Raw genomic sequence first — 24,018 nt, forward strand, 5'->3', positions numbered from 1 at the left:
GTATCAGCTGCTCCAGACCTTGAGCTCAGACAGGTGAGGGAGAGTGGTGCTCACTCCTGCATCTCCCCTCCATTGAACCTGGCACCAGAGTCGAGGCCCTCAGGTGACATCCCAAGCTCCGTCCTTGGGGGGGTTCTGCTACTACACCACCTCCACTATTTGTTGCTAGTGCCACAAAACAAACACACAAATGGGCAGCCTTCAGGCAAACTTTTAAGGCAAAGAAAGAAGCAAAGTCAGGCTTTGCATTCCACCCCATGACTTAAACATTTGTCACAAAACTCAAATCCAAAAGTCAGGTCCATGCTGTCTATAGTGGTGACCCTTATAAGAAGGGGAGAGGATGAGGAAAATAAGGCTGAGGAAGGGAGAAGGAAGGAGTAGTCGCGTCCCAGATCCACAAGCTGTCAACTCAAGCCTAGGCCTCTTGCGACTTGTACAGATGAATGACAAGAGGAGTTTGGGATCAGAGTATACCAGGTAGAGGAAGAAAGATAGGGAGGAAAAGACAACCAGGATGGCATGCGTGACTATCCAAGGGTCAGGATTAATATAACAATAGCTGAGTGAACTAGTACAAGTATAAATCTAAGAATCAAAATATAACATTTTAACAAATAGGGTTGAAACTACAGTTCTTATCCCTGATTTTCTATGCCTTAGATGAACAACAATGGGAAATAAACAGCTCCAATCTTAATGCATAACCCACAAGCAATAATAATTTTGGAGCACTCAAAGGGTTGCCACTTATTTTCAGCAAAATGTTAAGATTCAGTTTTGTAACCAGAATCCCACTGGCTCAGTTAAATATAGGGGGCTTGAAACCAGAGTATTAGGAAACTTTAGGCAAATATAAAGCCTCCTAGTAATCTGGTTTCTCCAAAGGATGGAATTTTGGATCCCAAGAACAGAACTCACAAAACTGTGTCATGATGACATCCTCAAGAGTATCCTTCACCACCACTTTCTTGCTCGCAGTCGAGATCGTTTGGCATAGATCTCTCTTCTTGAGAAGCAATAGCGTTAACAGAGAATATTGAAAGAAATATGCGACTTCCTTATGAAAGGACATATTCAACTTAGAGAAATCCAAAATCTGTAATACAAGTATAGTGAAAGTAGCCACATGAGCCTTATTAAACCCAAACACAAAATTAATAGTTGTGGCAAACATTCTCAGTACAGGTATAGCGAAAGTAGACACAGTAATCGTATTAAACCCAAAGACAAAATCAACAGTTGTGGGAAAAGGTCTCAGCACATCTTCACCAGTGGAGGTCATAGCAGGGCATGTCAGGACATGTCCCTCGTCCACGTGGCTCCATGGTGGATCATCGAGGTTTTTGTTTGGGTTTTTTCCCTGATAAAAAGAAAGAAAATGAATACTCAGTCCAAGACAGGACCGACTTTAAAAAGAAGCAAAAATCCACCATGTATTTATTTTATTCTCCTTTCCATGGACATTGCTGTTTTTAATATAAAGGCACAGTTTTAATTAAAGAACTTAAAATGTTGGATCTTAATAAGTTTCACCTGCAGGATTTATGCATATTAACTGCTGTAAATTAGCCTTTTTTAGATTTTCTGTGAAGCTCCAAATAACAGAATGAAAATAAAAACTTCTAAGAGATTTTATCATTGAAATATTAATTATTAATGATGTATAAAAAAATCTGTGCTTTCTATTAAAAACTACTTTAATGATTACAGTAGAACAAAGAATTGCCTCTTTATAAGAAGATATTATACAGGTGTTTTGAATAAAGTTAAAGAATTCTACATTATAAGATTTTTTAAATATACTTTGTAACATACTTATTTCCTCAAGGACTGGAAATGAATGTAAAATCGTTTACAATTGTTTACAATGTTGTCCTTACATACCTTACTGTTTTACTGTTGATGTGGTGAAAATTTAATTTATCACTATGTGGAACTCACTGGGTTTTGAATTAAACTGCAACAACAGGCTTAATCTGCTGGGGTTAGGAAGAAAGGAGTTTTAATTAATATCTGTGTGCCCATGGCTTTCACTTTCAATTATTACTTTAAATTCTATCTAGGATTTTTTTCTGAGAACTAGTCTTTAAAAAAAATACAACTGATATGTTCTTTCCTGCAAGATGGCCTTCGTTTCTCATCAAAGTAATTGTAAAATGAATGAATGCAATGGATTAAGAAATTGAGTCTTAAATTATTCATTCATTATTCACAGGACTGGGAATCTCTGATGTAGCTAGGAGGATTCATAGGGGAAAGGAGAGGGGATGGTATGGGAATTACTGCATTTTTGGAAACGAACTTGAAGTGACAAGGTCAGATCAGCAAAAAACTAAGTAAACCCAAGAACTGTAAGTAAGCAGTGTGGCAGAATTTATGGTTGAAATAAAACTTTAGATAAATATAATTTTGTGCATATTTAGCTTTGAATTGCAAAGTTTGGGGAAATACTACCACAAGTTAAAAGTGAACAAATTAACTTCAAGATAGTTGAAGATGGAGGTATTACAGCTACAAGATTAGTCTTTGCTGCTCAGTAGCTTGTGGCAGCTGCAAAATACAGTCAATAAAATATTTTTATATGGACAAATTGGAGAACTGAATTTTTCAGTTTGAATAATCATATAAGGGCAGATGGAAGTACAGAAGCTTAAATCAAAAAAACATTCCACTGATAAGGACAAAAGTAGAGTGAATGTATCAGTCACTTTGAAAGGGATGTTTTAATTATGGAGATCCATGACTGGAGAAGGTACATAGCATTATATTAATATAATGAAATTTGGTGCCTACTTAATGAAATTCTTTCTGTTTCTGTCATACAAGATGGAGAGCTCTTTGAATCCCAGATTATAGGACAGTTTTTATCATTATCTCATCCAAAGATCTCCAGTCATAAGGAACATTTCAGGTTGCTCATAATAAGATTTTGTCTGGGTGCGTCTTTGTGTCCTGGTGTAATTCCACAGCACTACAGCCCTGGAGGGACTAACCCAGACTTCAGGGTCAACACTTTAAAAGCTAAGAATTTCTTTAGTAGTCTGAGCATATGAATCATCCTCTTCTGCAAGATTTCCCTCCAATGGTGGGATAAAATACTTTGATACTTCACACAGAAATTTTCTGTTCTGCATTATCTACCGATATGTTTCTTGACATAGACATTTGATATACAAAATACTCTGTTTTTCACAAGCTACTTATGATAACTATTAATACATTTTAGATTTTTTCATTTCTCTAAATGTTCTAGGATGAATATTTTCAGGATCAATTAGGTGGAAAACATCAAACATATGGAGTATTGTCTTTCCAAACCATTTATTTATACTAGGCTGTAACTGGTGTTAATGGCCTCAAGTGTATCCTCACAGCTGTCTGGTTTTAGTAAAGACTAACTTATAAAGCCTGTCACAGTTCTACAATTTAGTGTGGTTGTGGTCCACCTTAAGGTGGAATCTTTTCTTTCACAGATTTTCAGTATTTGCAAAGTCACCAGGTCAAATTTACGAGAAAGATGGAAACACAGCACAGCATGGGCAGCAGTAGCGTCTACTTCCATTTATTTTGTTTCAACCTTCCTCAAAGTAGCTCCTTGAGCAGTGAACAACTGCTACACTTCTTAAAACTTTTGGTCTTCCTGAGAACTCTAAAATGCATGAGCTGTGTTAATGAGGTTATATACGGTTATACTAAAGTTAAAAACTATGATGGGTTCATAAGCTCATTTCTACATGTTACCAAACTTCATTCAAAGGAAACAAGAACTTACATTCCTGATACCTGAGTCCTATTATTTCTCTTGTGAATCTTTAACAGAGAACAACTCATTAAAAAAAAATTACCAAATCAGTTATTCACCAAGCTTACAAGAATAAAAAAAATGCATTGTCTTTTTTAAAAACCAGAGAATTTCTTCCTTCTTCTATCAACACCCACACCTACTAATGTTCATTATAAAATAAATATTTCTTAGTAAGAAATCCTTCAGGGTACCGAACACAAGTAAAGTACTGCCAATTTTAAGATAACTACTTAAAACTTGAAATCACTGCATAAAAAATAGGAACAGGTTATATAGGCAATTCTGCTGTTAAAGGAAGTAGAAAACACCCCCCCAAAAAAAAAAAAAGTAGCTGTTTTTCATAGGAGAGAAGAATGAGTTAAAGTGTAAAGATTAAACTGATTGACCTATCTTTCCTGTAAATATACTGAAATTCATGGTTCAACACAATATTTGTTAGCATCCAGAAGACAAGAAGAAGATAAGAGCTCATATTCATTTATCAAGAAAAATGTCATTTGAAACATACTTAATTTCCTTCTAAGACAGAATCATAACTCATTGGAAAGGAGAGAAGAAATAGATGTCAGAAACCTGCTAAGGTTTTGGCATTGTCTCAGATTACATTCTTATACACAAAAGAAGGAAACATAATCAAATGGGAAAAAGTGAAAGTTCTGTGTGAAAGTATTTGGAACTCCAGAATGAGGTTATCATTGAATTTTGCTGTCAAAATGGACTGATGCACAGAGTGAGGTTCAACAGATCTCAATATGCCTCAAACTTAGTCACTTGGCTTTCAGAATATTATAGAATCAGAGAATCACCAGGTTGGAAAAGACATCTTGGATCATTGAGTCCAACCATTCCTATCTGTAACTAAACCATGTCTCTGAGCACCTCGTCTACCCGTCTTTTAAATACCTCTAGGGGTGGTGACTCCACCATCTCCCTGCGCAGCCTTTGCCAGTGCCCAATGACCCTTTTCATGAAAAAGTTTTTCCTGATATCCGGTCTGAACCTCCCTTGGTGCAGCTTGAGGGCACTCCCCCTCGTCCTATCACCTGTCACCTGGGAGAAGAGCCCAGATCCCTCCTCTCTACAACCTCCTTTCAGGTAGTTGTAGAGAGTGATAAAGTCTCCCCTCAGCCTCCTCTTCTCAAGGCTAAAATGGAATATACTACAAGGAATACACTTTATCCAATTTGTAGATGACATAACTAGGGATCCTTCAACCACAGTGGAGAACACTATTCAGATTCAGAGTGACTTTACTGAAGCAGAGAAAGGGACAAAGCAGGACATAGTACAATAGGACAGAGCAACGTAGAAAACTTTGTGAAAATTGCCTGCAGCAATACAGGCTGGAGAGTGACTGAGAATCAGTTTTGCAGTAAAAAACCCACAATTATCAGATGAACATGTGTTAACAATATCAAGCTTTTGCAAGAAAGACAAATATAATGATGTATGTAAGTGGGACTGTCTATGCAAGGTATGCAAAGTAGCAACTTTTCTACACTTAGCACCAAATACTTTGCTTCAGTTGGAGTTCAGTGTCCACCTTCCTGGAAAGATGTAGAATTTGGGTTGTTCAACCTGAAAACATTACCAGATTTCCTCTCCTGTCTTAGCCTTCTGTTGTCTAATTTTTATTACTTTCGCCACCAGTCTGCAACTTAATAACAGTCACATTTGTTTCTTTGGCTCCTCCAGACCCCAGCCCTATCCACCCACAGAACCGTGTGAGTAACAGCAATTAATATAACACAATCTCATCTATTCAAAGAGTTTGTGATTCCTACAGTATCCTTGCTTGCTCAGTTCTTTGTCTGACCAGCTTCACAAGGTGATGCTTGTGCACTTGCAGCTAATAGGTCTTTCTCCCATACTGAGCAGTCACATTTCTTGTCTGGCTTTTAATGTATGTTAAAATACAGAGTTTTCCAATTTACAAGCATTTCAGTGGTTATATTTACAGAGAAAAGCCTGGAAACAAAACACAAGCAGACTTATTTCCCTTTAAATAGCTCTACAGATGGAAACCTACATGATGAATCCCTAACTGGGCAGAAAAATATTCCTTTCCTAAGTGGTAAATTAATATCACTTGTTAATCCTAGTTACAATTTATTTAATTGAGTCTTATTTCACTGATTAATGCTAAATGAGAATCAACTACTTCTGACAGCTGCTGACACTAAACACTGTGCAATTGTCTCATTGCATTTGTTTCATCCCTTGTGGCCCTTTCTCAGACAGGTAAGAGCCTCTGACTTCCCAGCTGTTAGAGCACATGCTCTTGAGCTATTCACCAGCTCCAGCAACCAACATGCTTCGCCAATATATTTGGTCAGGGGGGTGGGTAACAGCAGCACCTCCAGTCCTGTGAAAACACCGAAGGAGATGGAGATTTCTCCTACCAATAACAACAATTTCAATTCTGTTTCAATTGCCCTTATTCCTTGTCAAGTTAATACTTCTATTTACTATTGCTGCTGTTTTTATTTCACTTTGTTATCATTTATATTTTTTTCTGGACATGATAGTTTTCACATTATTGACAAGGAATTTTGAGTGAGTACCTATTCATGTGATTCTCCTGACAGCAGGAATACTTTTTTTAGTTTTTCATGCCTAATTTAATAATTTTCCTCTTGAATTCTGAGTTTCTTGATATGGGCTCAAATCTAAAAATATTTCTGGCAGAGGCAGTTACACCAGGCATCTTAATTATTATGTTTCCAGGGGAATGACAGCCCATGTAAGGGAAGCTGACGTGTCTCCTGCAGCTATGTGCTTTTTATATTGGAACTTGAGGCTATTATAAGTTACCTAGGAGTGAGACAGGCACGGACATGTGGCATCAGATTTACACCGGTTGCCACATTATGTAGTAAATGGGCTAACCCTTTCAATTTTCATTTCATTTCTGTACTGTTGAACTTATTGATGATTGTAGATGTCTCAAATAGGTATTGAGACATGATAAAAGCAGTTCTACTGTTAGCTAGTCTGCAGCTTGATCACCTACAGTGACCACAGGGAAGGCAGAGCTCAGAAGCAGGGCAAAGGAACAGTGGTGATGAGGTAGTTGTTCAAAAAAAAGAAAAGCACCCATTTTTCTTGATAACCACTGCTCGATTGTGAGGCACTGCTTGCTATACCTTATGTCAAATTTTCTCCTCTGTCAGGACGTGAGGGCTCTGCACCTGCCGCTGCCTGATTGAATGGGAGAGGAGAAAGCATTACCCAGATCCCATGATGTGCAGCTAATGGGACAAATGAGTAAAGATGAAAGTAGATTTAAAAATAGACCCTGCTGACCAGGTACTGTGTTGCTATGTTGCATTACACTGTCATCTAATTATTCATCCAGTTTGTTCAGAATATATTGCTTCCATAGGAAATATGAGACAGGGAAAGCAAAAGGGTAAGCAGTGTACTGTTGAATATTATGTGTTATCCTGCTAATCTTAAAGTCCTCCTTAAACAGAATAACTTAGCTAGTGCAAACAGGTCAATGCTAAAATGAGCTTCTTATATTGTTAACAAAAATACAGAGATCTCTATTGCTATGTTAAATTTATTACTAGAGAAAGAAGGAAGTATTTGGACAAATTGCTATAACGTTTTATGTCAACACTTCTATGCAATTTAGAGCAACAAGAAGTTGTCAACAGCAACTAAAACATCACAATCATAAACCAAATAGCTGACAGGCAGTAATTTGCAAGTAAGTTATATTGATGTTTAACTCTCTCCAAACACTACAAACTAACTTATTCACTTGTAACTTAACTCACTAATGTTTTTGTCACTGCCTTCAATGATGCCTAAGAAGCTTGTTTGCCTGCATATTCAACAAGGTATTAAGTTTGAGTACTGACTTTCTGGATGCATGATCGATTAGATTTTCATTAGTCCAACTATTTCAGTGCCTTCTGAATGAAACACAAAGTCATCACTTATGCTCTGATGGGCTTTTATTTAATTTTAGGGGTGTATCCCAGTAGAGATCTGCAGACCAATATTAGGACACTTTCAAAGGCAGATGTAAGAGGTGAGTAGCATTCAGACTTTGCAAGACAACAGGAAGAGGTGGGCTTAACTTCCTATGATAGGCATATGCTCCTCTTTTTATTTCATTTTTGGGCACGGAAGGCGTCTGTGTACAATCAAGCTGTGCCTCTGTTTCTTCCCTGCAGCTTGTTACAAACAAGTGGGTACTGATATTTATTCCCATCCCTGAAATCTTGCCTCTGCCCAGAAACTTCAGTAAGTTTTCCTGTAGATGCAACTTCCTCTTCCAGTGTCATGAATGAGAGAAAAATGAAACACCAGAATGATAATAACATTTATGGATCGATATGAAGTTGAAAATCTCCCTGAAATACCTGAGAGCAGGGTTTGACCACAAATAAAATATATTTTATTAAATAAAAGTAAGCAATTAGAATTAAGGAATAACACTGTTTCCATTAACTTCTAAGAACATTGAACTTTCCTCTGAGTTTTTATGAAACTTCAAGCCTAGCATTTTCAGAACAAAAATGCTTTAAAAGTATTTTAAGATTTTTTTTTGCAAAGGTATATTTCATTGAAGAGAAAATGTTATGTTGCTTATATTCCCAAGGCATTAGTAAGTTCCATCATTGTGTTGTCCATATTTCACAGTCTCCAAAGTATCCTGACAACCTTCTGTAGACCTTCCTCTAATGTCACAGAGTTGATAACTAGGATGCTTGAAAGAAAACCAGACAGGAAACATGTATCTAAAAAATATTTGCAGATAGCTACAGTCATTCAATTTCCATACAGACAGATCCCATGAATTACAACTGCAGCTGCAGCTTATAAATGTTATGCACTTTGAGGAAGACAGCAGTAGAGCAACTGTTGTGGCTTCTGAAAGCCCCAGATTTTCTGGATCTCAGTTCATTACTTTTGAATGAAAACCACGTTTGCAGGAGTTTGCTAACTGATGTGGCTATGAATAAGAATAAAATAAGTGCTGATTTCATAGAATAACCCTGCAGTTTTGTCAGGACAGCCAGAGTTACTCATAAGAATGGATAGGATTGTACTTCGGTAGTGTTATTTCATTCTCACTGGTGAAACTTTATTCAAATAAATTTGACAGAAGATGGCAGGAAGAAACAGTTCTGGGAATTCATTGTGTCTATGTCTGTTCCCCTGTGCACAGGGAGCAGGCTAGCTACTGGCATCTTTATTTTGCAACCAAAGGTCTTCATTCCTCAACAAAGCTTCTGTATGCAAGAGCTTATTTGGGGAGAAATTAATCGCCTGTCAGCCCCTATTCACTCTACCACAGTCTTGAGCAATGAAGTCCTTGTGATAATATAAATGTAACAAGACCTGTAAAGGGGGAAGGAAGATTATGTCTGCACTGTCAGTGACTGCTTTGTCCAGCCTTGTAACGGGCCTCCTGCTAACGCGAGGTTTGGGAGTCTCTAAAGTTGCTGAACCACGTGCTTGAGTGGGTGCACTCAAGGTCTTCTCAACTGTTGCTGACACATGATATACACATGTAAATAGCCAAGTAGAGCCTGTAAAGTACCTGCCACCAAGGTTAACTGGATCATACAGCTGTGGGGTATTTATACAAGTTGTCCTGGTTTAGCCAACCTAATCTTGTTGGCTGCTAAGCACTGGGCAGTTGTAGTCCCAGTACCCCCCTCCCACTGAGAAAGTGAAAAGAAGAATGAGGGAGAGAGACTTATAGGTTGGAAATTAAAACTAAAACAGCTTTCATGAAACAATAATAATAAAAAGAAAAGATAGTATTATTAACAATAAAATAATAAAATACATACAAATACACAAACCCAAATAGAACACCTCTGATGACTCTACATCACCATTGATGCTGCAGGGCAGGCATGGGGAAGTCCTGGACTGAACTCAGTACAGATGGGAGCTGAGTTCAGGAACTGGATTCAGGAACACTCGGGTCATGATAAGGAGTATATGAACAGATGAGGTCCTTACTGGATGTCGGCGACTGAAGAAGACAGCTTGACCATTGTGATCCCTCAGCTTTATACTGACCATGATATACATAGAACAGAATACTTTGTTTGTCAGCTTGGGGTCATCTGTCCTGTCCTCTCCTCCCTGCATGTGTGGCCCTTTTTCACACTTTTAACTTGTGGCATTCCACCAACTCTAGAAAGGTCTTTGTTTCTATAGAAATAAGTATGAGCAAAGGTCTTACTGCATACAATTCATCCCATTACGTGACAATAAGCATACATAGTAAGTGTTATCATTTTCAGAGGCAGACACTGTCTGAAAAAAAAATGTTCTTCAGAAAATGCAGTCTCTTAGAAAAATTTTAACTGAAAAGTTAGAAGAATATTGGTTCTGTTTTAGCTCAAACCAGGACAAAAGTGTATTTCCCTCTGCTCTCAGAGAAAGTGCTAACAAAGCTGGGGATCTGGTCAGCAAGATTTTGGAAAACTTTGGGAAGATTCAGTTACTCAGATCAGTTTGACTGTATATTACCTACAAAGAGTGAGCAGACAGGCAATCTCCTTGTGGCACTGAGGGCAGTTGTTGAGTAAACACATAATACTTGTTACATATTTAATATTTTTTACATTTCTGTAGTATCTCACCGTGCAGACTTGTCTTTGAGTGTATCATGCACAGAGAGAGGAGGCCGGAGGCAAGAAAAAGTCTACTAAGAAGTCTCAGGCCAACAGATTTAAAGAATAATTCATTGCACTTCTGTCTGAATAATGACATAATGAGATGTTATAAGAAATCATGTCTACATGAAGCAAAATGTGTTTGGGATGTCAACATTCATCCTTATTGTTTATTTCCACTTACCATGATAAATTCTTATGTGTATAATTATAACCACGCATACACCACTCTCTGTTGAGGATAATTCTTTATATTTTGTGAAATTCTAGTGGATTTGCTTATGAAGAGACACTTACTGCCTTACAGCAACAGATGGGAGCTCACAGGCTGAGAATCCACTTGGATATAACCAGGAATGGTTTAAATACAGGCTAAGAGGAAAAGAAGATATATCTTTGTTCTTGATTGACAGATTTTTTTCTGCCTTCTCAATTTAAGATTCCTGAACTTACGATCTTGTTAGGTCCCTGGACTATTTCTGTGTATCCAGGACAATGGATGAATTAGGGGGTTTTTACTCTTATTCTGACAGGATCTATTGATTTGGGAGAGATTCCCTGTACTTACATTTGCAAGCACCATTGGAACACCAGTAAAAACTGTAAAAATAGAATAAACATGTCAAAGTTACCCATACATTCGTCAATCAGAAGATGAATTGCTGCGTAGGGCTACAGGTTAAGTAATTTGTAAATTTGTGGTTTGCACAAAACACAGTGGGTGATGTTATATGTAGTATTGATTTCAGAAGGAATAGTGTAGCTGCACTCCATACAGAAATCAATTGACAGGTAGTACTGATTTTGAAGATACTAGTTTTCTAAGCTTCAATGTTAAGTACTTCAAGTTCTGACTGCTATGAAGAAAAAGTGTGTCTCTCAGGTGTCTGCCTTGTGCTAGAGAGTTCACACTGAGACACTCTCATCTGATAGGTCTAGACATCTGTCTACCCTTGGAAGAGAAGATGATACTTTGAAGGCCTTTCCTAGTATTGTTTCTTGGATGCAATTTCATAAGTTCATTTTTATAACATTTTATACAGTGTCAACTGTATTGGGTCCCCATAAGGATGAGAGTGTTAGGTAAGGGGTAAGAACAGGTTTCGTGGATATATTTGAGTAAACAGAAGCAGTGGATGTTTAGGAAATATGTGGGTTTAAAAACAGCGTATTGATGGGCTTATTGGAGCAGAGAGGTATTCCATTAGAGGAGACTGAACTCTGTTGCACATTCAAATCTTGTTTCTATCACAGGCTGCTTGGTCAAATCCTTTAACTTCTCTCCACATTGGTACCCATGTGTAAACTACAGATAACAATCTATATTGCCCATTTCCTTTGTAGGGCTCTTAAGAAAGAAATTCTATTGCTCCATGTGTCAACACGTCATCTGATACATTTGGCTGAAGTTGTAGTGTAAAAACCATCATATTACCTGGGGGAGAATGGTGTTTTTCCTTCATACTTGTTTCTTTCATTGATACAGTCAGTGAGTGAGTTCTCATCTTGGCAGCTAATCTTGGAAGACCTACACTGAGGTCTTTTGGAAGTCTGTCTGAGCTTGACTTGCTTTCTGAACTTCACAAATACAGTCAGATTTCTTTTGCAGTGACACTAAACTTGAACGTGGAGCCTGTTTCATAATTTGTTTGGATATTCCTTAACTATTTGCTTAAATAACAGAGAGAAAAAAAAAGAAAATAATTACAAAACAAACCACAGAATTTAAAGCGAAAGGGTTTGGGAAAGTAATTGCATCAGCTGCCCCACCCTTTTCTTTGTAAATATTTGTGCTGAAACACAGAAGCTGTACTTAAATTTGGATAATGACATGCCAGTTGCAAAATAACATTGTAAAGTTTAAAGCATATATAGATCTTATTACATGACTGTATGAAGTATTATGAATCAATGCCTAGAATGTTTTTTTCTCTCCCTCCAGTTTAGAACAACCATCATTCTTTAAAAATTCTAAATTTCTAATCAAGGCTTTCAGGCAATGAATACAATCAGTACTGCATATACCTACATGCCCATTCTTTTTACAAGGCCTTAATATTCATCATCATGCCTGAAAAGGAAAAGAAAAATCAGCCTTAATACTGACAGTAAAGCCATCTGTCAGTGAGCAGTTCCAGAAGGGCTATGTAAGAAAGGCATAGATTTCATCTGTTATACAGTTATTACAAATTTAGTATTTTGTACATACAGCTAAAGAAAAAACAATCCTGAACAGAGGTCATAAGTGTCTATTAATTGTTTTACTTGTAAGTTTAATTTCAGCCCACGCCTTCTCACTGTGCTTGGATACTTTACAAGAACTGAGAAAGTTAGTTCTGTAATATCCTCTTTGTCCAAGAAGCTGGTCAACAATAGATCTTTTTTATTTGAATCTTATGAAACTGCCATTAAATCTTCTCTTTGATGAAATGAAGAAAATAATTCTACATAAGTTTTTTCAATCTTTCCATTTATCAGCTCTGTTAAATGCATTTAATTTGCATAGAGAACACTTTGAAAGTCATTCTGTTAACCAAGGTTTTATGAGACAACTTAGATAACTAAGGTATGTTTAAAACCATTACTGAACAAAACTCATATACATTTAGCATGGGTTTTAGCTTAAGACTAAACCAAAAATTTTTGTAAGACAGAAATTACATCTCCAGTGAGAACGAGTTTGGCAAGTGACTAAGTCTTAGTGAAGAATTCTGACTATCTCCAAAGAGAGGAATTACAGTTTTTGCAGGGTATGGAGATTGTACATTTAAACATTCACTTGTATTTGTATATTATAAATATATAAATTTTTGGTGTGCAATTTTAAGCAAGTCAATTTTAAGCAAGTCAATGGAAGTCCTAAATTGTATTTTAATTTTCCCCATATTTTAAAATGTCAAGCCATTTGCTATAAGCATTTTGCCAAAAAAATCTGATCAACACTAACTTACTGGATTCAAGAATTGTTGGAAATGTGTATGCATTCAAATTTACCACTCAATTATACAATGCATGTATCTAAATAACCTTTATGTGCTAAATGAGTGCAGTGATTTTGAACTCCAAGTATAGATCTAAAGACTTCGATTTATATGACAGATGTAACTTAAAGTAATCTAGTCTCTTTTTTCTACTTTCTGTAGTATTATCAAATCAATTGAATCTTTCATATGATTTTTCAAGGGAAGTCTGAGCTAATTTAACTTTGAAAATCTGTCCCTGCCCTCTGATTCTTAGTAAAAAATGAGAAAGGGCACTTTGGTGGTAAAGTCTCAAGGTCTTTGGTCTGTTCTGGCACCAGATTCTCTGTGCCGTAACAGGGAGATCACTTCAGTCTCTCTAGAACTCAAACTGCTACTTGTGAAAATGGAGATAAATGCATTTTCATGTCCCACGGAGGATAAGAGGAAAGGGATGGATTCAGGACTGAGAATCACTCTGATCCTACAGCAGTGAGGGCATCTATCTGTCTTTGATTTTTTTAATGTATTGTTTCAGGCTGTTATAATATTGTAAACTAGCAATTTCCATAGAAATTAAGTGATGCAGTTATGTCTTTATCAAGGTATCTTTGTGCCTCTTTCTAGCTCACCAAGTATAGATTCTCTAACTCTACATGAATGTTATTCCCACTTCTACTGCCCTCAGTTGCATTTTCACTTTCATAATGATGGTGTGAAGAAACACCAGAACTTGTAAAGGCATTAGGTGAAAAGGAGACGGAGGCAAACTCTAAGCCAGGGAAAGCCTGTAGGAATATCAGTGCTACCTGGAGTCTGTCACACTATGAAAACTTGTTAGGAAAGACTTTGTTATCTAAAACACTAGCTCAGAAAGGAAGCTCTTCTTAAATACTCCTGGGCATGAATGTAGAAATATACCAGTGAGCTAAACTGTGGGTGCTTCAGTTGGGTGTCTAAAGTCTGGTGAGAAGAAATTGGGCTAAAGATTTTATGGTTTGTTCTCCATAAATCAATCGTCTTCTAGGGCCAAAAGGCAATGCAACATGTCTGTTGCATTGCTACATGGCACTGGCTGGTGGTAAGTGCTGTGCATCCTGTGTGTGCCAGGAGAATTTAATGGAAATATCCTACAGTTGAGTTCTGAACCTGATAAATAGCAATTTTGTAATATTATCAAATATACAACTTTAAATTCACTTTTGACTTATTAAGATTGAGCTTTTGTCTTTCGACAGAGGCAATGTACATCAGTTGATCATTGAAACAGGATATTGCCATATAGGATTTTTGTTTGTTAACATGTACACTTAGAGTATACTGTAATATATAAACATATTTTATTAGGTAATTTTTCCTTTGGATGTCGCAGGAAAAACTTTAACTAAAGAGGAAAGAAATGATACTTGATACAGAAAAAAATAATCTGAGCAGAAAACAGATTCCTTACAGAGCTAGTGTTTAGGACGTTATACAGAGAAGTAGTTTGTGTAGTTCATTTAGAATACATGTAAGATACAATCTTATTGTCAAAATTGGAAATAATGCCTCCAATAACGTTTTTGGTCCTAGTAATCTGCATGTAGAACAGAAAACTGCAACATATTTGATGTTTTTTTGCCTGATGTTCAAATAGTTGTGAACTAAAATTATTTGTTTTCCGTTACATTCTCTGATGATCTGAACTGGCAGTTAAGCACAACTCTAGCAGAGATAAGATTGCTCGGATTAATTTTCAGTTTCTTCCCATGCAACATCACTTCTTGCCCCAACATTGGGAATGTATGTGTGGTGTCCTGTGTTTCTTCTCAGCTAGGAAAAAGTGTCTGCAGAGACACACTGCGCTCTAAAGAAGTGGAGCCTGTGGGCAATGCTATGTCTGGATCCATCTATGTCTTCTGTTTTCACTCCAACATGTGATCCCAAAATGTCAGTAGGTAAAAATAAACAGCAGAAAATATATATCTTCAGTATAAATAAATAGTGTGCATAAATTTGAGATGTACACAATAATATCAGTGCAAGTGATAATACATTGCATTGAACATATGAATTCATCTTCATAAGTTCATAAATCTTGAGGCCTGAATTCTTAGAAAGCCCTTTACAGATTTCTTGCTACCCCGTTTAATGTTCCTCTAGAACAGCCAGAATACAGGCACCCACTTTCACTGATCGTTTTGAAAACTGAGGTCATGTTCCTTGTACTAAACAGTAATAAAAACAAGCTTGACTTTGAAATCAGAGATTAAATTTGAGTCATTTATACCATCTTGGCTTTTTTATCTAGGCAGGAGAAGTTACCAATTGTCAGTTATAAATAGGATAAATATATATGAGGATTTTTTCCCTACAAGAATCTTGTGAAATTCCTCAAGAACATGACATTGACAATAAGTGTCCTGCAAATAAGTCACGATGTTGGCACAAATAAAATACTTTCCAAATTTTCTCACTCCCAGAAATTTGTTCATGATCTGGCAATACAATTGACAGTTGTGTCTCTTCATTTGTGAGGTAGGTGAAAGACAATCCAGAGTCTGCTTCCTTATCCCTTGGCCTTTTCTCTGTCCTCTCTGTTCTCTCTCCTTTTTCTCTTTCTTTTTTCCGTCCTTCAGCAGATGCACACCTTCCTCACATTCATGACCTCTACAAAGCAGTTGAAAAATGCAGCTTTTGCCATCTCTCTTGACTTTTCTTAGTTATTTCCATTAGACAACTATTCTGTCTTAGAACTTCCTCTTTTCTCACTAGACACTATGTCTCCAAATAAACATGGAAAGGGAAAGATGCTGTTTGGTGCTAGGTGACTAATTTGCCTGGTTTTAGATAAGAAGAGTATCTGGTTCTTAATTTTCTAAGCATTCGGTTTTATTTCTTCAGAGTCCTTAAAGATATCATAGAAAATTCTAGATTGGAAAGGATCTCTGAAAATCATCCAGTATAACCAGCAGTTGAAAACAGTGCCTTATATTAGGTTATCCAGGGTCCTGCTGGCCAAGGGCTGAATATTTGCAGTGATAAAAATTCTAACACATTTCTGGGAAGCTTTTTCCAATGTTTAATTGTTTTTGTGGTTAAAAAAAACTTGCTTATATCCCAGCAAATTTTCCACTGAAGCAACTTATAGCCATTGCCAGTTGTTCTGTCACCATGCATCTTTGTAAAGAGAGAACTTTCATCATCTATACACACCCTCTAGGTAGTGAAAGATTGTGATAACATCCACCCTGAGCCTTTTCTTCTTTAGGCTGAACAAAAACAATTCTTTCACCTTGTTTTCACATACTACTTTTCCAGCCCTCTGATCATCTTTGTAACCTCCACTGGACAGTCTCAAATTATTCCAATGTCTCTGTTGGACTTGGGGGAAACAAAATTGGACACTAATGCTGGTGTGACCTGAGGGCTGCAAAGAGTTGAGACATCATCTCATCCTTCTTTTTTTCTTGACATCAGTATTTTGCAATTAAGAATCTCCATTGAACATCCAGATACCTTCTGTATGAGATTAGATTTTCCTGCCAAATCATAGCATTTTTTACTTATTCCTTGAGTGATGTTTTTGGGGCTATCAAAACTGCTGATGTGCAAGTTGACATTATCATAGAATACCCTAATGATTGGGTTCAGTAAAGATGTAGGTTAGATTAATTAACCTGTTGGTTTTTCTTTTCAAATGAGAAGTTATGATACATATTTTTAATACCAAATTTATATAACATAGAAGTTTGCTGTTATGACCATACGTATCTTTTAAACTGCTCAACCAGGCAGAAATTTGGGTACATTTCTATAACTCTTCTTCATTGTGGATGTAAAATTAGTATCTTAATGTATTTGCTATCTTTCTAAAATATATTTCCAATGATGACTTTACAAAGTAACTATGTTTTAGCCACAGTTTAGCAGATCAACATATAGGGAAGTATAAATCTAGGATCTTGGTTCCATGCGTTACAGAGACAGAAGCCTTTCAGAAACCTCATGACATTTTGTCCCTCATGACATTTGTAGAATGAACAACGCTGATATTTTGGTAAGAATCCCCTTCTAAGATCTCAGCACTTGTAGGCTGGGAACTTCAATGAGCAGATTTGGGGCTTGTTACTTCTCTAGCATGAGGTTAAAATATGGTAAAAGTTAAGGAGGAAAACCAAACTGTCAGATTTCTTTTCAGTCATTTCCATCAAGTAAATATCTTCTTCTGTTTTTTATTTTCTCAAGTAAATATAGAGGGGGTTCTGTGATACTCAGTATATCCAGTTAAGAGAATGGAAGAATACTGCAATGAATAGCTTATTAGATGAATGATCCTCTCTTTTATCATATTTTGAGAGAGAGATTATGCCTGTAGTGGAATTGATGGCAACTTCTGATTGTGATTAATAGAGATTTTTTTTTATCAGACCTACTATGTAGATTCTGTTCCACATTTTCAAAAGCTTTAACAAGCAAAAGGTCTCCCAGAACAAATATAATTCATAAGTAAAACATTTTTTTCAGCTGAGCTTCTATGTAGAAAGGAATGACATGAAAGACAGATAATTATCCATAGATAAAACATCAATTACTTTTTTTGTACATCAAATCTTCTTACCTTAATGTATGATGACAAAAAAGAATAAATATTTTCCAGAAAATCTAAATCTTAGTGTTACCCAGCAGCTTAATGTCTAAACTGCTTTTTAGGCAGAGGATGGGGGAAGAAAGGAAGGCACTGAGGATGTACCTGTTACCTATCATAACTGGGTTGAGTAAGGAGAGGCAGACTCACACCCTGCCTCCCTGTCGCCCCTGTCAGCCAGGCTGCATAGAGCTCACTTGCCTCTTCTTCCTTTCTGTTTCTCCCAGGCTGCTCTTTCCAGCACTGATAACAGTTTATCTGGCTCTTTCAGTTAAGGACAAGAATATTTTCTGCAGAAGCCACGGATTAATTTATTTATCTTACACATAGAGCTGGTTGGAAATCAGAGGCTGGGAGCAAGAAGCCACTAGATGACAGGAACTGTCTCTAGCTCCCAGCTCCAATGCATAGTGAGCAATATCACTGCAATTCCTATCAGATTTTTACCTAGCCTTTTCTTTTTTTTTTTTTCAAATAGCTCCTGCAATATAAGTCCATAACATCTCTTGCAGTCTATCCTGTTACCGAGCTGCTTTTTGTACTGCCTAGCTTAAATCAAGCTAAAATGTAAACTCTTTACCATTCATCTTTATGAAGAACGAATTATCTTCTACCTGTATGCAGCAACATTTTATAGCCTTTAAGAGAAGACCCTGCCTGCTTCTGTCTCTTCTTTTGATGGAACAGACACAGTTGGTTTGATCTTGCCTCACAGACTGTGTTTTCTAGAACTTTCATTTCTCGGTGAACATAAAGGGGTCAATGTTTTCATTCGAATATACCAAATTACACAGAAGCATTACTCCAGACAAGGCATCACTAAGGCTGAACAGAATATGGGATCTATCTGTGCCTTATTTAGGCTGGTTGTATTTCCCAGGACTTCTTTTATTTTTTGCTGACAGCATAACCTTATTAATCATGGTATGACTCATGAACCATTTCTGTAGAATTGCTACATAGTCAGTTGCATTTGTATTTCCGGATATTTCTTCTTGAATAAAATATGTTGATCTTCTGGAATATCATTATCTGATTTTTCAGAGCACCCCTCTAATGTTTTGAGAGAGCGCTAGCATTCAACCTTGTCTTTTGAAGTACTTGCGGTTTCTCGTGGCCTGTGTTTTATGCACATTTAGTATTCTAGTGCAGTTCTGTCCATGGGAAACCCTCAGCTCCCTAGCACCAAAAAAATTGGTTTGGAATGACTCATGTTTGACAAATGTCCCCCAAATTCAGGGCCAAGGTCTGAGCTTTTGCCCAAGTATCTATCCTCACTGAAAGCCACTGGCAGTACTGTATTGTGCCATAGTGTACCATAGCCAAGGACAATGGAGGGTCTGGCACTTCTTTGGGGGAAGTGGGTGTTTCATCCCTGACAACCACAATAGAGTTTCACAGAAACATCCCAAGTGCGGGAACTTAGAGCAGACTGAAAATTTTGAAGAAACAATTTAGATTAATTTAGACTGATTATGCTTAAAAAATATTGGTGTCTTCCAAGACTACCAACAGGCCAAAAATCTAAAAAAGCCCACCTTATTTACCTTTGATAAAAAGAGAGCATGTCAGATTCAATGAGAAAAAAAAAACCCTTCAGATCATTTATAAATTCTTCTCCAATAGCAGCTGTTCTTTCCTTCCCTTTCTGCCCACTAAACTCTCTGTTATATGACTTACAGTGTCAGACCAGTGCCTACACCAGTTCCTGGTGGACAGATGTCCATGCTAATAAAACATAGAAGTCAAGTTCTGCTGAAAAATGCAGGTCAAATATACACTGCATGCAGAATTGAAACGGCCTTCTTAACCTTACAGGGTATGCACTGCCAAAGTGGTTTCGGGATATGTGCAGAGGATCATAAAGAAAATAAAGCTCCTACTGAAAGCAAAGAACCAGATCAGAGAGCCAAGTGCACCAAAGTTGATATGCTGTCTGTTGATATGGCCAGATTTTAGTTATTGCAATTCTCACTAAAAGTACTTAATTTGACACTGAAGGGGAAAAAAGAGATACATTTGAAAAATGTGTGACAATGGCTTTCTTTGTTAATATGCATTAACTGTAAGAATCTGACATGACCTTGGTTTCTCATTTCTCAGTGGTACAGTGTTTCCTGGGTAATTCTTCTTTTAAAAGCAGAGTTTTTTCTTCTCTTGATTGAAGAAAATAATAATTCTAAAATTAAGCCTTTATTTTCCTGTTGTTACAGTTGCAATTGTGTTGATATACGCTTCTAACCTTTCATAACCTACCTCAGAAGTATTTGTTAAACAAGCACTACCTTTCAATCAAATGCTCTTACACCGTTTATTCTCATTATTCAAGGTTCAAGTGTATTTATTTCCTTACACAAGCCAAACTCCTCCAAGCACATCCACCTACTGCCTATTCAGTTTACAATTTTCTCGTTTCAATACAGTGAAAATCTATTTCTCTGACCAACAGAACAGTCAAAATGAATTCTAATTCAGATGCAACATGGCAGTTATCTCAAATATTAATTGCATTTTGCTATTAATCCCAAATCTCATGTCTTCACTGGTTACTTAATTTGATTTTGGAAATTATTCAAAAATAAGGGGTTGCAAGAATTTTAAAAGTCAGCCTTCAGTGACTCCTGTTCCTCTTAAATTACAGGACTTTTGCCCTGCTTCTGACAGAAGATGTGTGGTGTTTCTTCATAACCTAAAAAGATGATGTTTAGTGCAGATCCTTTTACGAAGACGTGTTAAGACATACATGGCAATCTTAGCAAAGATGTTTCAGTCAGTTTGTGCTATTTTCTTCAAATTTTGCATGTTTTATATCTCAATGCTGGGCAGCCAAAAATTCCATTCTTTACATTAAGGAGAGGCTGGCATCCTGAAAGGCAAGTTTGTTGCTCCTGCAGAGAATCAGAGTCTTGAAAAATCAACATTGCTTTGTGTTGCCCAACTTCTCCAAGTTTTAGACTCAGAGGCATTTGAAGAAATATGTAACTTCTGAAGTGTCTGTTATGAGTATTCAAGGAATGTGTAGAGAAGTTATGAATTAATTGATATCACAGAACTATAATGTAGCAATCCTGAGGGAATGATTGCAAATTACATTCTCAGAAAGCAGTGAGGACAGGCTGATCTGCAGGGGAAGGCAAATGGGAACAGGTGGTTATGGCTTGCAGCACCTGACCTTGGAGGGCAGAGCAGATCAGGTGACAGCAACCTGGATGAGCCATGGGCCAGTGATCAGGGAAGAGGATGCAGAGCCTGTTGGTGTTCCTGGGGCGCTTCCTCATATGTTTTGAAGTACATATATATGATTTCCTGGGCTGGCCATGCAGAATTTTTCAAGACTTTGAAAGAAAGGGTTTGAAAAAGCTTTTCATACCAAACTTGGTTCAGCTGCATAGAGAACTAGATTTGTCAGCGAGCAGATGTTTTCCTGCCCTAACATATTTGTAAACAATACATGATTATGGGGAAAAGTTGTCTTATTTATGTGCCTGCTGTTTAGATGAGGAAGGAAATTTTCATGTGTCACCATAAATGGCTTAAGACCTCTAGGAAAATAACAAGTGGTCACCCTCAAAGGTCTGTACTAAGACTGGTGCTGTTTAGTACCTTCATCAATGATACTGACAGCGAGACTGAGTGCACCCTCAGCAAGTCTGCAGATGACACCAAGCTGAGTGGTGCAGTTGCCACACTGGGAGGATGGGATGTCATCCAGAGGGACCTGCACAGGCTGGAGAAGTGGGCCTGCGAGAACCTCATGAGGTTCAACAAGGCCAAGTGCAAGGTCCTGCACCTGGGTCAGGGCAATCCCCAATTTCAGTACATGATGAGGGATGATGTGATTGAGAGCAGCCCTTCAGAGAAGGACATGGGGGTGCTGGTTGATGAGAACCTTGACATGTGCCGGCAACATGCGCTCGCAGCCCAGAAGGCCAATCGTACCCTCGGCTGCATTGAAAACAGCGTGGCCAGCAGGGCGAGGGAGGTGATTCTGCCCCTCTATTCCTCTCTTGTGAGACCTCATCTGGAGTACTGTGTCCAGTTCTGGAATCCTAGACATAAGAAGGATATGGAACTGTTGATCAGAGGGCTGGAGGCCCTCCCATACGAGGACAGACTGAGAGATTTGGGGTTGTTCAGCCTGGAGAAGAGAAGGCTCAGAGGAGATCTTATAGTGACCTTCCAGTACCTGAAAGGGGCCTACAGGAGAGCTGGGGAGGGACTGTTTACAAAGGCTTGTAGTGATAGGGCTAAGGGCAATGGCTTTAAACTGGACAGGGGCAGATTTCGGCTTGACATGAGGAAGAATTTCTTCACCATAAGAGAGATGAGGCACTGGAACAGGTTGCCCAGAGAAGCTGTGGATGCCTCATCCCTGGAGATGTTCAACGCCAGGTTGGATGGGGCCTCGGGCAGTCTGATCTGGTGGGATGTTCCTGCCTATGGCATGGGGGTTCAAACTAGACGCTCTTTAAGGTCCCTTCCAACCCAAACTATTCTATGAAATACGTTAAAGAAAAAAGAAAATAAAAACCATTGATTTATACCTTGAATAAACAAACATAGAATAAACAAATGAAGTTCTAGAACTTTCTAGCTGCAATTCGACTGTGTGCATCTGAAAACCCATTAGTAAAGTTACCACCTGAAGTATGTTTCCAGTTGCTAAACATCTTGGGCATTATCTGAATCTCTTACCCATAAAGCATTTAGACTTTATAATTAGATTTTAGAAAGACGTGGATTGATTAGCTCTTATCTTCATTTAGGAAATCATACCCCCTTCTGGATTTTAGTGTTTGTTACCGCTAATGTCTATGGTTTAGAACCCTATAATGTGTTTAATGCCGATCTATCTATACAATATCTGCAACAGAAGAAAACACTATTAAGTTTTAAATGAGCGGAATTCCAATAGGTTTTCTCAGCTTTATGGATGTTTCAGATGCTAATGCTAAAAGGTTATAATATTTCATGCCTCTATTTCACACTGAATAGATTGCATTTCTATAATCCTTTTTTCCTCTGTTTGCCAGCTGCCAATAATCCAGCCAGATCTGATTCTAAACTTGAGCTGCATGGCTGCATTGGTTTCCCTGCATTGCATGAATACTGTGTTTCTGTAAGGCTAATGAACAGACTTGGGGTGCGAGTGCAAGGTTCAGGTTGAGCTCTGAGTTTTATGTTCTAAACAAAAGATTTTTTTTTTAAAAATGAAGAGACAAAGAAATAAAAATTAAGGGAAGAAAGGTGGGAAAAGGGCTGGGAGGGGAAAGGCCAGGACAGTGGGAGAAAGAATCTTGTGCTTCAGAGGATGCAGAAGAATTTCTAGTAATAGATATGTGCAGAGCAGAAGCAAGGATACGCTTTTGAAATTCAAGAAGGTATAGGAGATGTAGATCAATCCCATGCTTCACTCATAACAAGTGGGCAACTTTCTCTTCAATGGCATAAAAAGAGTGGAAGCAGATAAAAGATTAATAAAGTCACTGACTACTGAGTGTCAAATACTGGCACCTTCTCTCATACAAAAGAAAATTGTTGCTGACTAGTGGCTTTAGCAGGAAAGACTGACACCAGTGGTGGCTGGGGTTTCTGATTCTGATAGTCATTTGCTTTTAAATGACAAATGGGATGACAGTGCCAGTTGCAGTGATGAACACAAACAGAAAAATTATATAGAAAAAGGATATGTAATAAGAAAATAATAAATATGACCAGTGATCTGTTAACAGTAGTGGGAGAAATAGTTCACTGCTGAACTAGTCCTACTAAGCAGACAGACAAAGGGAGGCAGGACAAATTCTACTTTTCTGAAGAGAGGCCAAGCAGAAGCCTAGTTCTGGCACCCATTAAGTTGACCTTGAAATCTTCATCATGAGAATACACATGGCTGTGTTTGAAGCACAGATGAAATTAAGTTCATATTAGCTGATGGTCTTGAACCTTTATTGTCTGGGCAAGCTAATTAAT

The 24,018-nt window shown here is 37.6% G+C and overlaps 1 protein-coding gene and 1 long non-coding RNA gene across 2 annotated transcripts in view; both read left to right on the forward strand.

Annotated features, from left to right (window-relative positions):
• Positions 1–24,018, forward strand: part of LOC128850992 (uncharacterized) — a 44,288-nt gene that overhangs the window by 16,544 nt on the left and 3,726 nt on the right. The window lies entirely within an intron of this gene.
• LOC128850991 (uncharacterized) lies at positions 7,803–23,280 on the forward strand. Its single transcript, XM_054056908.1, has 2 exons — positions 7,803–7,850; positions 20,690–23,280. Exon 2 carries the CDS (start codon positions 21,545–21,547, stop codon positions 22,547–22,549), a length of 1,005 nt encoding a protein of 334 aa, XP_053912883.1. The 5' UTR covers positions 7,803–7,850; positions 20,690–21,544; the 3' UTR covers positions 22,550–23,280.

Source organism: Cuculus canorus, chromosome 1 (genome assembly GCF_017976375.1).
Source record: "Cuculus canorus isolate bCucCan1 chromosome 1, bCucCan1.pri, whole genome shotgun sequence".
Classification (NCBI taxonomy): domain Eukaryota; kingdom Metazoa; phylum Chordata; class Aves; order Cuculiformes; family Cuculidae; genus Cuculus; species Cuculus canorus.

Excerpts from the sequence above, each read along its gene's own strand:
- LOC128850991 (XM_054056908.1), top strand. The coding sequence starts at position 21,545 with ATGAGGAAGGAAATTTTCATGTGTCACCATAAATGGCTTAAGACCTCT.